General features: G+C 46.1%; 1 protein-coding gene and 1 long non-coding RNA gene across 3 annotated transcripts in view; one reads left to right on the top strand and one right to left on the bottom strand.

Annotated features, from left to right (window-relative positions):
• LOC134980310 (uncharacterized) overlaps positions 1-13750 on the top strand; it is a 93219-nt gene that overhangs the window by 31970 nt on the left and 47499 nt on the right. The gene's annotated exons all lie outside the window — the stretch shown is intronic.
• The window catches only part of CA14 (carbonic anhydrase 14), a 70418-nt gene that overhangs the window by 42802 nt on the left and 13866 nt on the right, over positions 1-13750 (bottom strand). For both annotated transcript variants that reach the window (XM_063947067.1, XM_063947068.1), the window contains exons 3-4: positions 10609-10788; positions 152-294 (exon numbers count right to left, since the gene is read on the bottom strand). In XM_063947067.1, coding sequence (XP_063803137.1) covers positions 152-294; positions 10609-10788 — 323 coding nt within the window. The remainder of the gene's footprint in view (positions 1-151; positions 295-10608; positions 10789-13750) is intronic.

Raw genomic sequence — 13750 nt, 5'->3', positions numbered from 1 at the left:
ACACTGGGGCTGATAGTGTAGGGGGGATGTACACGCCCACATGGCACTGGCCACACCCACACAGCACTGGTCACACCGCTTCTCACAATAGGCCCATGAACATTTTCCACCCCAGGCTCACGTGGCCCTTAATCCGACCCTGGTTTCTTACCTCTGCTGGATACACCTTCCCATCAATCTGGTGCTCTGACCCTTCTCGTAGAGACATGTTACCCCAGTGTAGGTGGAGCTGGACGGCCGTGAAATTATAAGAGAGACCACGGATGCGCATGGAGGATGGTAGGGAAAGCACAACTGGAAAAAATGCAGAATATTCACGTCAGAAAGCGATTGCACTTTGCACACTACCCCTAACATCAGCCTGTCCTTTACGTACTGTACAATTATTCACATGATCCCTTATTGTAGTCTCCCTTCTGGGCTTTTGAAGCATGCACACTGTGGCTGCCATCTGCAGAACGGACGCCTTCAACCCTGCATAAGCCCCAATGATGGTTGTTGCTCCTGTTCTATCAGACATGTGTCTGGGGTTAGCGTGACAAGACAGCGAACTCTCAGAAATGTGCCTATTTCTACGCATGAAGGCAAAACTCCGCTTTCTTTCCTCTGGAAAGAAAAGGAAGAGAATGGATTTAGAAGTGAGCAGGGGACTGTTTGGCAAACTTCTGCCTCAATGAACTGTATGATCCCTGGAAGCCAAGTTCCTGTGTTATTAATGCTAATTATTACAATTTCTCAGGACAGAGCAGCAATATGATGTGAGCGTAGGGAGCGTGACAGGAGGTGAATCCGGCATTAACTCTCTCAGTGCCTCTTCTGCACTATCATTCCGAGTCATTTACACAAGGGGTAATACGCAAGCTGCAAAGACTGTAGAACCGCGTTATTTGTTTATGTGCACAATGTGGTTCATGTGTCTGAGAATTGTGCTTCCTCCCTATAACCGCCGTTATCTAGAACCGTGGTTACCCACTCTATTTGCCCTTTTCTAGAAGCATTCTTCTTACTCTTGCTGGGCCTGTTTTATTGGGGGGGGGGTTTGGGACACTAAGCCGATGTCTGTCAGATATTTATTGTACTGCGCACCCTCATGTGTCCCCATAATTGAGAACAGGAACACAGAGAAGTAGTATTTGAATGGGCGTGCAAAGTCGCGGAGACTCAGCCGGTGGGCTACAAATTCCAGCTCCTGTGACTTTGAAAAAATTTGCAGTTGCATTGGGTAAGAAGTCGCAGTCATGACAGGATTAGCGCCAACCTCTGAATCAGGCCATCTGTCCTTTTTTTAGAAGTATGCTGCTCACTCTGTCTGCCTTGATCTAGAATGGTACCCGCAGCAGTCTGCCCTTTTATAGAAACATGCTCACTCTCTACCTGCTCGTTTCTAGAACTATGCACACCCACTCACTCTGCCCTTATCTAGAACTGTGCATACTTACCCAATCTGGCCTAATCTAGAACTGTGCTCCTCACTCTACATGGCCATACCTAGAACTGTGCATACTTACCCAATCTGGCCTAATCTAGAACTGTGCTCCTCACTCTACATGGCCATACCTAGAACTGTGCATACTTACTCTATCTGGCCTAATCTAGAACTGTGCTCCTCACTATCTGATCATACCTAGAACTGGATGCTTACTCTATCTGGCCTAATCTAGAACTGTGCTCCTCACTATCTGATCATACCTAGAACTGTGGATGCTTACTTTATCTGGACTAATCTAGAACTGTGCTCCTCACTATCTGATCATACCTAGAACTGTGCATACTTACCCAATCTGGCCTAATCTAGAACTGTGCTCCTCACTATCTGATCATACCTAGAACTGTGGATGCTTACTCTATCTGGCCTAATCTAGAACGGTGCTCCTCACTATCTGATCATACCTAGAACTGTGGATGCTTACTCTATCTGGCCTAATCTAGAAATGTGCTCCTCACTCTACATGGCCATACCTAGTACTCTGCATACTTACTCTATGTGGCCTAATCTAGAACTGTGCTCCTCACTATCTGATCATACCTAGAACTGTGCATACTTACCCAATCTGGCCTAATCTAGAACTGTGCTCCTCACTCTACATGGTCATACCTAGAACTGTGCATACTTACTCTATCTGGCCTAATCTAGAACTGTGCTCCTCACTATCTGATCATACCTAGAACTGTGGATGCTTACTCTATCTGGCCTAATCTAGAACTGTGCTCCTCACTATCTGATCATACCTAGAACTGTGGATGCTTACTCTATCTGGCCTAATCTAGAACTGTGCTCCTCACTATCTGATCATACCTAGAACTGTGGATGCTTACTCTATCTGGCTTAATCTAGAACTGTGCTCCTCACTCTACATGGCCATACCTAGAACTCTGTATACTTACTCTATGTGGCCTAATCTAGAACTGTGCTCCTCACTATCTGATCATACCTAGAACTGTGGATGCTTACTCTATCTGGCCTAATCTAGAACTGTGCTCCTCACTATCTGATCATACCTAGAACTGTGGATGCTTACTCTATCTGGCCTAATCTAGAACTGTGCTCCTCACTATCTGATCATACCTAGAACTGTGGATGCTTACTCTATCTGGCCTAATCTAGAACTGTGCTCCTCACTATCTGATCATACCTAGAACTGTGGATGCTTACTCTATCTGGCTTAATCTAGAACTGTGCTCCTCACTCTACATGGCCATACCTAGAACTCTGTATACTTACTCTATGTGGCCTAATCTAGAACTGTGCTCCTCACTATCTGATCATACCTAGAACTGTGGATGCTTACTCTATCTGGCCTAATCTAGAACTGTGCTCCTCACTATCTGATCATACCTAGAACTGTGGATGCTTACTCTATCTGGCCTAATCTAGAACTGTACTCCTCACTGTACCAGGCCATACCTAGAACTGTGCACGCTCATGTTATCTTACTTTATCTAGAGCTGTGCATGCTCACGCTATCTTACTTTCAAATTGATCGCAGCAGGATTTTTGATAGCAATTGGGCAAAACCATGTGCACTGCAGGGGAGGCAGATATAACATGTGTAAAGAGAGTTAGATTTGGGTGGGTTATTTTGTTTCTGTGCAGGGTAAATACTGGCTGCTTTATTTTTACACTGCAAATTAGATTGCAGATTGAACACACCCCACCCAAATCTAACTCTCTCTGCACATGTTATATCTGCCTCCCCTGCAGTGCACATGGTTTTGCCCAATTGCTAACAAAAATCCTGCAGCGATCAACTTGGAATTACCCCCTTTATCTAGAAATGTGCACACTCACGCTATCTTACTTTATCTAGAACTGTGCACACTCACGCTATCTTACTTTTTCTAGAACTGTGCACGCTCACACTATCTTACTTTATCTAGAACTGTGCACGCTATCTTACTTTATCTAGAACTGTGCATGATCACGCTATCTTACTTTATCTAGAACTGTGCATGATCACGCTATCTTACTTTGGGCCCGTTTCAGTTTCGTTTGTAGAAGTGCAGAAATCGCTATTCTGTTACTTCCGCACTTCTACGCATGAGCGCGCGCAGCTGCGTGATGACTTAAACTGCGATCGCATGTGGTCGCAGTCAAAGTCCCAGCAGGGGATGGGTATTGTCTATTGTCGCAGCATTGGGGGGGGGGGGGGGGGGGAGTCACGGTCTGGACAGTGAATGACTGCCCTGTGTATGGGGGTGGGGGCACCATAAAGATGCAAGCGTTTCGCTGGTTAACGAAGCACTCGCATTTCGGCAGGGGAGGAGGGAGGACCCGGCATGTAGGGTGACCTTGCCCTGTGCAGGGCGACCTCCCACACGCTACAAGGAGGAGTTATAGTTTTGCAGTTTTTCGCAAAACTGCAACTCATCCTGAATTGGGCCCTTTGTTTACAACTGCACAGTCACTCTGTCCGCCCTTTTCTAGAACTATGCTCACGCACTCTGTCCACCCTTTTCTAGAATCATGCTCACTCACTCTGTCCACCCTTTTCTAGAACTAGGCTCACTCACGTTGTCCACTCTTTTCTAGAATCATGCCCACTCACTCTGTCCACCCTTTTCTAGAACTATGCTCACGCACTCTGTCCACCCTTTTCTAGAATCATGCTCACTCACTCTGTCCACCCTTTTCTAGAACTAGGCTCACTCACGTTGTCCACTCTTTTCTAGAATCATGCCCACTCACTCTGTCCACCCTTTTCTAGAATCATGCCCACTCACTCTGTCCACCCTTTTCTAGAATCATGCCCACTCACTCTGTCCACCCTTTTCTAGAATCATGCCCACTCACTCTGTCCACCCTTTTCTAGAACTATGCTCACTCACTCTGTCCACCCTTTTCTAGAACTATGCTCACGCACTCTGTCCACCCTTTTCTAAAATCATGCCCACTCACTCTGTCCACCCTTTTCTAGAATCATACTCACTCTGGCCACCCTTTTCTAGAACTATGCTCACTCACTCTGTACACCCTTTTCTAGAACCATGCCCACTCACTCTGTCCACCTTTTTCTAGAACCATGCTCACTCACTCTGTACACCTTTTTCTAGAACAATGCTCACTCACTCTGTACACCATTTTCTAGAACCATGCTCATTCACTTTGTCCACCCTTTTCTAGAACCATGCTCACTCACTCTGTCCACCCTTTTCTAGAACCATGCCCACTCGCTATGTCCACCCTTTTCTAGAACCAGTCCCACTCACTCTGCATTCATCTAGAACTGTCCACACTCACTCTGTCTGACCTTATATAGAACTGTGCATGCCAATTCTGTCTGCCCTTGTACACTATCTGAAATGATCTATAATACTTGGTCTCTCACTCTGCCTGCCCTTATTTAGACTGTACACACTCTATTGGGAGGCAATCAATTTGCCGGCGGTCAGGATCCCGACACCGGAAACCCGGCAGCCAAAAGCCGGAATACCGTCTCACAGGGGCTATTCCCACTTGTGGGTGTCCATGACACTCATAGAGTGGGAGAAGATCCTGTAGAGAGCGCAGAGAACCCGCAAGGAGACTCATATCGCTCGCGGCATTCTGGTGGGCAGGATGCCACTGTCGGGATACTGACAGCCGGCATCCCATTAGTCAGGAATACATATGTATTCCCTCTATCCGGCCTTATCTAGAAGAATCAGTGCTTGCTCACTAACTATACCTTTATCTAAAACCACGCACTCACTCTCTAATAGAGATACTTCAACTATTAGATCAAAGTAATTCTTTGCTAGCCCATCTTTGCGTGTGTTTAATAACTAAGGGCTCGATTCAGACCTGATTGCGAATTTGCAGAGGTTTGCGATCAGATAGTCGTCGCCCAGACAGTGAAACTCCGCCCCGTGCAAGTCTGCATACGGCGTGCGAAAATACCTGCGAACGTCGGTCAGCTGCAAATCTGTTCGCAACTCACTCACCATCGAATGATTTTTCCAGTCTGTGTGTAGCCCAGGACGTACTCCTACAGTGTGATAGAAACGGCTGCTCGGGCCGGAGCTGACGTCACACACCCGCCCTGAAAACACTTGGGGACGCCCGCGTTTTTCCTGACACTCCCAGAAAACGCCCAGTTACCACCCACAAATGTCCGCTTCCTGTCACTCAGTCTGCATCAGTCTAGCAATCAAAAGAGACGCTGGATTTTTTTGCAGTTTCGCCTTACGCGTGTGCACTACGATCCGTACGTCAAACGATAATCGGCCACCTTGCGAAATCGCAACAAAAGTGATCAGGTCTGAATTAGGTTCTAGATTGTAACCTCCAATTGCATAGTGATTGAAAGGCAGTGGGCCGTCGGGGGCGGCATTGCGGGGGAGTGGTACAGGAAACGCAGGCATGTCATGGTCGTTTTCGGGGCTGCCAGATGACATTGTCTGCTTTTCCTGAGACAGGAAGCATGGCGGCGGTGCACCTGTATAAGCAGTCTTCCTGTGTATACAGGGGTCCACCTCTATTTGTTGCTTTCTGCTATGCGATCACAATTGAATTGCAATTGCATCGCTGGGTGGTGTTACACATGCTGGGTGGCCCCCAGCATGCATTTTTGGGCCTAATTCAGATCTGATCACAGTAGCAAATTTGTTAGCTAAAGGGCAAAACTATGGGGGTCATTCCGAGTTGATCGCTAGCTGCCGTTGTTCGCAGCACAGCGATCAGTGAAAAAAAACGGCTAATCTGCGCATGCGTATGCACCGCAATGCGCAGGCGCGACGTACGGGTACAAAGAGCATTGTGGTTTTGCACAGGTTCTAGCGAAGCTTTCAGTCGCACGGCAGAACGCAGGAAGATTGACATGCAGTGGGCGTTTCTGGGTGGCAACTGACAGTTTTCAGGGAGTGCTTAGAAAAACGCAGACGTGTCGGGAAAAACGCAGGCGTGGCTGGGCGAACGCAGGGTGGGTGTGTGACGTCAAAAGCCGCCCCTCCGTCGTTAGACTCAACGCACATGAAGAGTAAATACAGGGCTGGTCTTGTTTTGCACAAAAAGATTTTGCAGGCGCTCTGCTGCACAGGCGTTCGCACTTCTGCAAAGCGAAAATACACTCCCCGGTGGGCGGCGACAATGCGTTTGCACGTCTGCTAAAAACTGCTAACGAGTGAACAACTCAGAATGACCCCCCATGTGCAGTGCAGGGGGGGGGGGGGGATCTAAAGTGCAGTGTAAAAATAAAGCAGCCAGTATTTACCCTGCACAGAAACAATATAACCCACCCAAATCTAACTCTCTCTGCACGTTACATCTGCCCCACCTGCAGTGCACATGGTTTTACCCATTAGCTAACAAATTTGCTGCTGCGATCAGGTCTGAATTACCCCCCTTATCAGTAGCAGTTTGGGCTATTTTAGTAAAAACTGCCACCACCTCTGAATACCCCCATTGTCCATCACCTTTATTACCACATTCACCATAACCCTCTTGCTGATAAAGAACAACGTCCCTCCCCGCTCTAGAACTCATTTTCCTCTCTCTTTCTCTGTCCTTGAAACAATTTTCTCACCATCTCTCCCTCAATAGTCCTTTCTCATCCTCACTCCGTGCTATCACCCTTTCATGCCTCTCCCCCCGACCCCAGCTTTCATTCTATTCATCTCTCAGTACTGCTGTACATCACCCTCCCCTCCCTCGTCCTCTCTGACACTCTATTCTGCCTTTTTCAAAGTGACAATTGTCCCCATGGCAGCATCTCCCGTCAGAGCCTCTCATCCGTCCTCCCACTGCTCGGACTGCGGCCAGCGCAGCTTCATCCTCGTGTGCCAACATCAACCACCGAGCCCTATGTCCCAGCACGTATCTCACAGATGACTGTACTGCCACATCCTACCCTGGACACAACCAAATGCTTGAGCCTCTTGGTGGGACAACTGTCTTCTCCTACCAGGCACCTGTGGACCATCATTCCAAATTGCCCCAAAGATGTGTTATTCTAGACACAACATCTCAGTTTATATCGGTATAAAAACGTTGCTGGCAAAAACTGTAGGGTGCAGCCCATTTTTATATATCTTTAGATGATCATGAGGCTGTCCAATGATACGGTTCCTGTGTGTGTAGACTTTTCTTATGGACTGCCCAGCCACATGTAATTGAACGTGTGCGATTTCTGCAAGTTTTCCTACATTATAATGGCTGCTTTTACCTTTTTATAATGGTTGGATTAAATATTTTCCACATCTAATTGGTGTGCTGGCTTCCCATGGAGACGTCGGAGCTTGGAATGTTTGCCTTTGCACAGACTTTTTGCTATTTATTATATGACTGGTACCCCCTCATATATGTTAGTGAATGTGTGTGATTTATGCAAAAAAAAAGCAATTAATTGTGAACCACTGACATTATTGAGGCATGAGGTGCAATGTAGCATTTCACTGGGAATCAGTACCTTCAGAGAGGCATGATGTGCAACCTAGCATCTCTTTGGGTACCAGTGACCTCACAGAGGCATGAGGTGCAATCTAGCAACTCACTGAGAACCAATGACCTCACTCAGCTATGAGGTGTAAACTAACAAATCACTAGAACCTAGTGACCTCACTGAGGCATGAGGTATAGACTAGCAATTCACTGGGATCCAGTAAGAATCCATGATCTCACTGAGGCATGAGGTGCAACCTAGCAACTCATTGGATAACAGTGACCTCACTGAGACATGAGGTGCAACCTAGCAACTCTTTCGGTACCAGTGATCTCGGGAAAAAGGGGTAATGGGAACCGCACAAGTTCAATATTTAAGCTGGTAATACCCTCTGAAAAACTGAATTATTCCTGAATTGCTTCTAAATATAGCAACCATATGTAAATGGAATATAAGTCCTTATACATATACTTGTTGCTTTCAGTGGTGCTCCCTAGAGTCAAAAAAGTAATCAACCAAGAACACCAAACAAAGAAGTATAGGGAAGTAGACTCTTTTTTGGGAGCACTCTAATTAGAGTGCTCCCAAAAAAGAGTCTACTTTCCTATACTTCTTTGTTTGGTTTTCTTGGTTGAGTACCAGTGATCTCACTGGGACATGAGGTGAAACCTAGGGATGGCCATCGACCATCGATAATTTGAAATCATCGATGGTCTATCACCACTGGTGAACACTTTTACCATCAGGTATCCCACCATCAATGGCTTCGAGCTACTATTTTTTTTTCCTCCAAGTGTCAGGATACAAAGCTTATCTCCGGCCCCAACCACTGTGAAACCTTGCCCCTGAGCTCTGATTGGCCCGCAGCTCATTTAACATTAAGGCAGGGATGACCATTGGTGGATAAAAACCATCAATGGTTCCCTTACAGATGGTTTTACACCATTAAGGTTATCCCTCAATGGTACCATCGATGGTGACCACCGATGGCCATCCCTAGTGCAACCTAGCAACTCATTGGGTACCGGTGACCTCACTGACTCATGAGGCGCAACCTACCAACTCACTGAGTGAGAACCAATTACCTTACTCAGCTATGAGGTGTAAACTAATATCACTAGAACCTCACTGAGACATGAGGTGTAGGCTAGCAATTCACCGGGAACCAGTAAGAATTAGTGACCTCACTGAGGCATAGATATTTGGCATGGAAATTCACTGATAGTCAGTGACCCCAGAGAGACATGAGGCTCTCTGCATTTTGATAAATATTGGTTACTCCTCCACAAAATGGCTGCCTCCACTGTATATGGGCTAGAGGTGCCGATCCTGACCTTACTATGTTAGGGGAACAGTTAAAATAACAGACAGTGGGGGATATTTAATGAAACATAATTATCCTATAAAAGCTGGAAAATTAGATATTTATGTACCCTGGAGATGGAGAAAAATATTTCCTCACCAGTGGCAGTTGCAGTGCAGTCCATAATTCAAATAGGGGAGACACACCAACTGCCAGTGAGTCCCGGACAGAAATGTCTGGCAGTGTAGGGGGTGGCAGTTGGTGTGGCTCTCCTATTTGAATTGTGTACTGCGCCACAACTGCCACTGGTGAGGAAATATGTATCTCCATCTCTAGAGAACATAAAAATCACATTTTCCAGCTTTTATGAGATCATTGTTTTATTAAATATCCCCCAATATCCCAATTGGAGGCAAAACAAACACTGATGACTTTTAATACATTTTCTGTAGCTGTTCCCATCTAAAGAGCTCAGGATTGTAATAGTTTTCTAAAAAAATGAATTAGGAAGGGTACCTGCGATGTACACCTTTTAGATTACAGGTTGAGTATCCCTTATCCAAAATCCTTGGGACCAGAGGTATTTTGGATATCGGATTTTTCCGTATTTTGGAATAAGTGCATACCATAGTGAGATATCATGGTGATGGGACCTAAATCTAAGCACAGAATGCATTTATGTTACATATACACCTTATAAACACAGCCTGAAGGTTATTTTAGACAATGGGGGTAATTCCAAGTTGATCGCAGCAGGATTTTTGTTAGCAATTGGGCAAAACCATGTGCACTGCAGGGGAGGCAGATATAACATGTGCAGAGAGAGTTAGATTTGGGTGGGGTGTATTCAATCTGCAATCTAATTTGCAATGTAAAAATAAAGCAGCCAGTATTTACCCTGCACAGAAATACAATAACCCACCCAAATCTAACTCACTCTGCATATGTTATATCTGCCTCCCCTGCAGTGCACATGGTTTTGCCCAATTGCTATCAAAAATCCTGCTGCGATCAACTTGGAATTACCCCCAATATTTTTTATAACTTTGTGCATTAAACAAAGTGTGTGTACATTCACACAAATCATTTATGTTTCATATACACCTTATACACACAGCCTAAAGGTAATTTAATACAATATTTTTAATAACTTTGTGTATTAAACAAAGTTTGTATACATTGAGCCATCAAAAAACAAAGGTTTCACTATTTCACTCTCACTCAAAAAAGTCCGTATTTCGGAATATTCCGTATTTCGGAATATTTGGATATGGGATACTCAACCTGTACCTTAATTTATAGCTTGTATGTACCCTCCTGCAATTTATACTAGGCCTCATTTACAAAACACATGGGAGGCACAACTTAGATCCTCTTGGCTTTGTCATGGTGCGCTGAGACCTGGTAATGTAAACAGGAGGCTGGAACCGTGGTATACACCCTGCTTACCTGTATGGCCGTTGTTGGTGAGGGTGAACGGAGAGGCACCTGGCATGCTGTACCCTTTCGGCTCTATGGCAGGTAACAATTCATCATAGGAGACGTTAGAAGTGTTAATGTTGATAGGAGACTGCGCGGTTCCGCCACAGTCCGGGTAAGACGCTTCCCAGTGTTCCTGGCCGTGGTCACCTGTCCGATAATATCATCACATGAGAACAGAGAGCAGTCATTTATAAAAAAAATTTTTTTTAGCTTTTAAAGATTTGCCCGTTTCGACCTTCAGCACTGTCAACCATATGGTGTTAACCTATTGACTGTCAACCTAGATACTGGAGATCTTTTATACCTCACCCATCGAGAGGAGGTATTATTACTCATTCATTCATGAAGCAGTGATAAGCGTGGAGAAGTGAGCCAGTGGAGAAGTTGCCCATGGCAACCAATCTGTGTTGAGGTAACATTTGTAAAGTGCATTCTATACATTTAAATGTAGCAGCTGATTGGTTGCCAAGGGCAACTTCTTCACTGGCTCACTTCTCCACGCTTATCACTGCTTCATGAATAGACCCCACTATCACTTCCAATAATGCACCTGGTTTAATGTGATATTTGACCTTTTTACATGGGATCCGGTCTGAAGATCGACAGTGTCTAGGTCGTCAATGTTTAGGTCGACCACTATAGGTCGACAGTCACTAGGTCGACATGGATGGAAGGTCGACGGGGTTTCTAGGTCGACATGTGCTAGGTCGACAGGTCTAAAGAAGGTCGACATGAGTTTTTCACATTTTTTTTCTTTTTTTGAATTTTTTCATACTTAACGATCCACGTGGACTACGATTGGAACGGTAAAGTGTGCCGAGCGAAGCGGTAGCGGAGCGAAGGCACCATGCCCGAAGCATGGCGAGCGAAGCAAGCCATGCGAGGGGACGCGGTGCACTAATTTGGGATCCCGGTCACTCTACGAAGAAAACTACACCAAAAAAAATTAAAATCCTCATGTCGACCTTTAGACCTGTCGACCTAGCACATGTCGACCTAGAAACCCTGTCGACCTTCCATCCATGTCGACCTAGTGACTGTCGACCTATAGTGGTCGACCTAAACATTGTCGACCTAGACACTGTCGATTTGATGAACCACACCCTTTTACATACCTTCTCTGATAGTATCTTGAACCCTAGTGAACCTGGTGCAGCTTATGCTGTAACATCAGTACTGTAAATCATGTACCAGTGATGGGATAACATACACATACGTGTCCTGCCATGTGTATGCCTCTATTTTTATCTCCTCCGTGCTCTATACTAAAAGGAGCACCACAACTGCTAGCACACTGCTGAGTCAGTGACTCGTCACAGAAAGAGCAAAGTACACATGTACAGAGGGGGTCATTCAGAACTGATAGCAGCAGGAAATCTGTTAGCAGTTGGGCAAAACCATGGGGGTCATTCCGAGTTGATCGCACGTAGCAACTTTTTGCTGCCCGTGTGATCAACTAGACGCCGCCTATGTGGGAGGGTTTCTTTTACATAGCAAGGCTGCGAACGCTTGTGCAGCCGAGCTATGCAAAAACATTTTGTGCAGTTTCTGAGTAGCTCTGGAGTTACTTACCCGCTGCAATGTCTTCAGCCTGTCCGGTCCCGGAATTGACGCCAGACACCCGCCCTGCAAACGCCTGGACACGCCTGCGTTCGCCGCACTACTCCCAGAAAATGGTCAGTTGACGCCCCGGAACGCCTTCCTCCTGTCAATCTTCTTGCGATCGCGGAAGTGATCGCTTTCTTTGTTCTTCTTGTCGTTGCCGTCGCTGGGCAATGACGCGCCTGCGCTGCGAAAAACAGCAGCGTGCGAACGGGTTGGAATGACCCCCCCATGTGCACTGCAGGGGGGGGGGGCAGATGTAACATGTGCAGAGAGAGTAGATTTGGGTGGGGTGTGTTCAAACTGAAATCTAAATTGCAGTGTAAAAATAAAGCAGACAGTATTTACCCTGCACAGAAACAATGTAACCCACCCAAATCTAACTCTCTCTGCACATGTTACATCTGCCACACCTGCAGTGCACATGGGCCCTCATTCCAAGTTGATCGCTTTCTAGCTGCTCTTGGCAGCAGTGCAAACGCTAGGCCGCCGCTCTCTGGGGGTGTATTTTAGCTTAGCAGAAGTGCGAACGAAAGGTTCGCAGCATTGCTACAAAAAATGATTGTGCAGTTTCTGAGCAGCTCCAGACCTACTCCTAGCTTGCGATCACTTCAGACTGTTTAGTTCCTGTTTTGACGTCACAAATACGCCCTGCGTTCGGCCAGCTACGCCTGCGTTTCCCCAGCCACTCCTGTGTTTTTATCTGGCACGCCTGCGTTTTTACACACACTCCCCGAAAACGGTCAGTTACCACCCAGAAACACCCACTTCCTGTCAATCACTCTGCGGCCAGCAGTGCGACTGAAAAGCGTCGCTAGACCTTGTGTGAAACTGCATCGGCTTTTGTGAAAGTACTTTGCGCGTGCGCACTGCGCCCCATACGCATGCGCAGAAGTGCCGCTTTTTTACCTAATCGCTGCGCTGCGATCGAAAGCAGCTAGCGAACAACTCGGAATGAGGGCCATGGTTTTGCCCAACTGCTAACAAATATACTCTGAATTATCCCCTTTGTTAGCCAGTTGGGCAAAACCATGTGCAGTGCAGGTGGGGCAGATGTAACATGTGCAGAGAGAGTTAGGTTTGGGTGGGGTATGTTCAAACTGAAATCTAAATTGCAGTGTAAAAATAAAGCAGCCAGTATTTACCCTGCACAGAAACAAAATAACCCACCCAAATCTAACTCTTTCTGCACATGTTATATCTGCCCCACCTGCAGTGCGCATGGTTTTACCCATTAGTGTGCTTTTTTGGTTTGCTAACAGCCCGCGTCCCTTAGGTGTGCATCACAATGTACGACACTATTCAGCACCATAGCAATGGAAAGTAAAATAGAGTTAATTTAAAGGGAAGAAGAAAGTTGGTTGTAACTTTTTTAAGGTGTCCGCGGACATGAACCTGGTGACTGTCCACACGGAAATTCTGTATATAAGGGTGGTAATTACATTTTATACTGTGCCTGGAAAATCCGTATGCTCAGCCATGCAGCATGTACGCCGGATATAATTAC

The sequence above is a fragment of the Pseudophryne corroboree genome, chromosome 12 (genome assembly GCF_028390025.1).
Source record: "Pseudophryne corroboree isolate aPseCor3 chromosome 12, aPseCor3.hap2, whole genome shotgun sequence".
Lineage (NCBI taxonomy): Eukaryota > Metazoa > Chordata > Amphibia > Anura > Myobatrachidae > Pseudophryne > Pseudophryne corroboree.
Note: the sequence above shows the minus strand (reverse complement) of the source record. Positions and strands in the feature narration are given on the sequence as shown.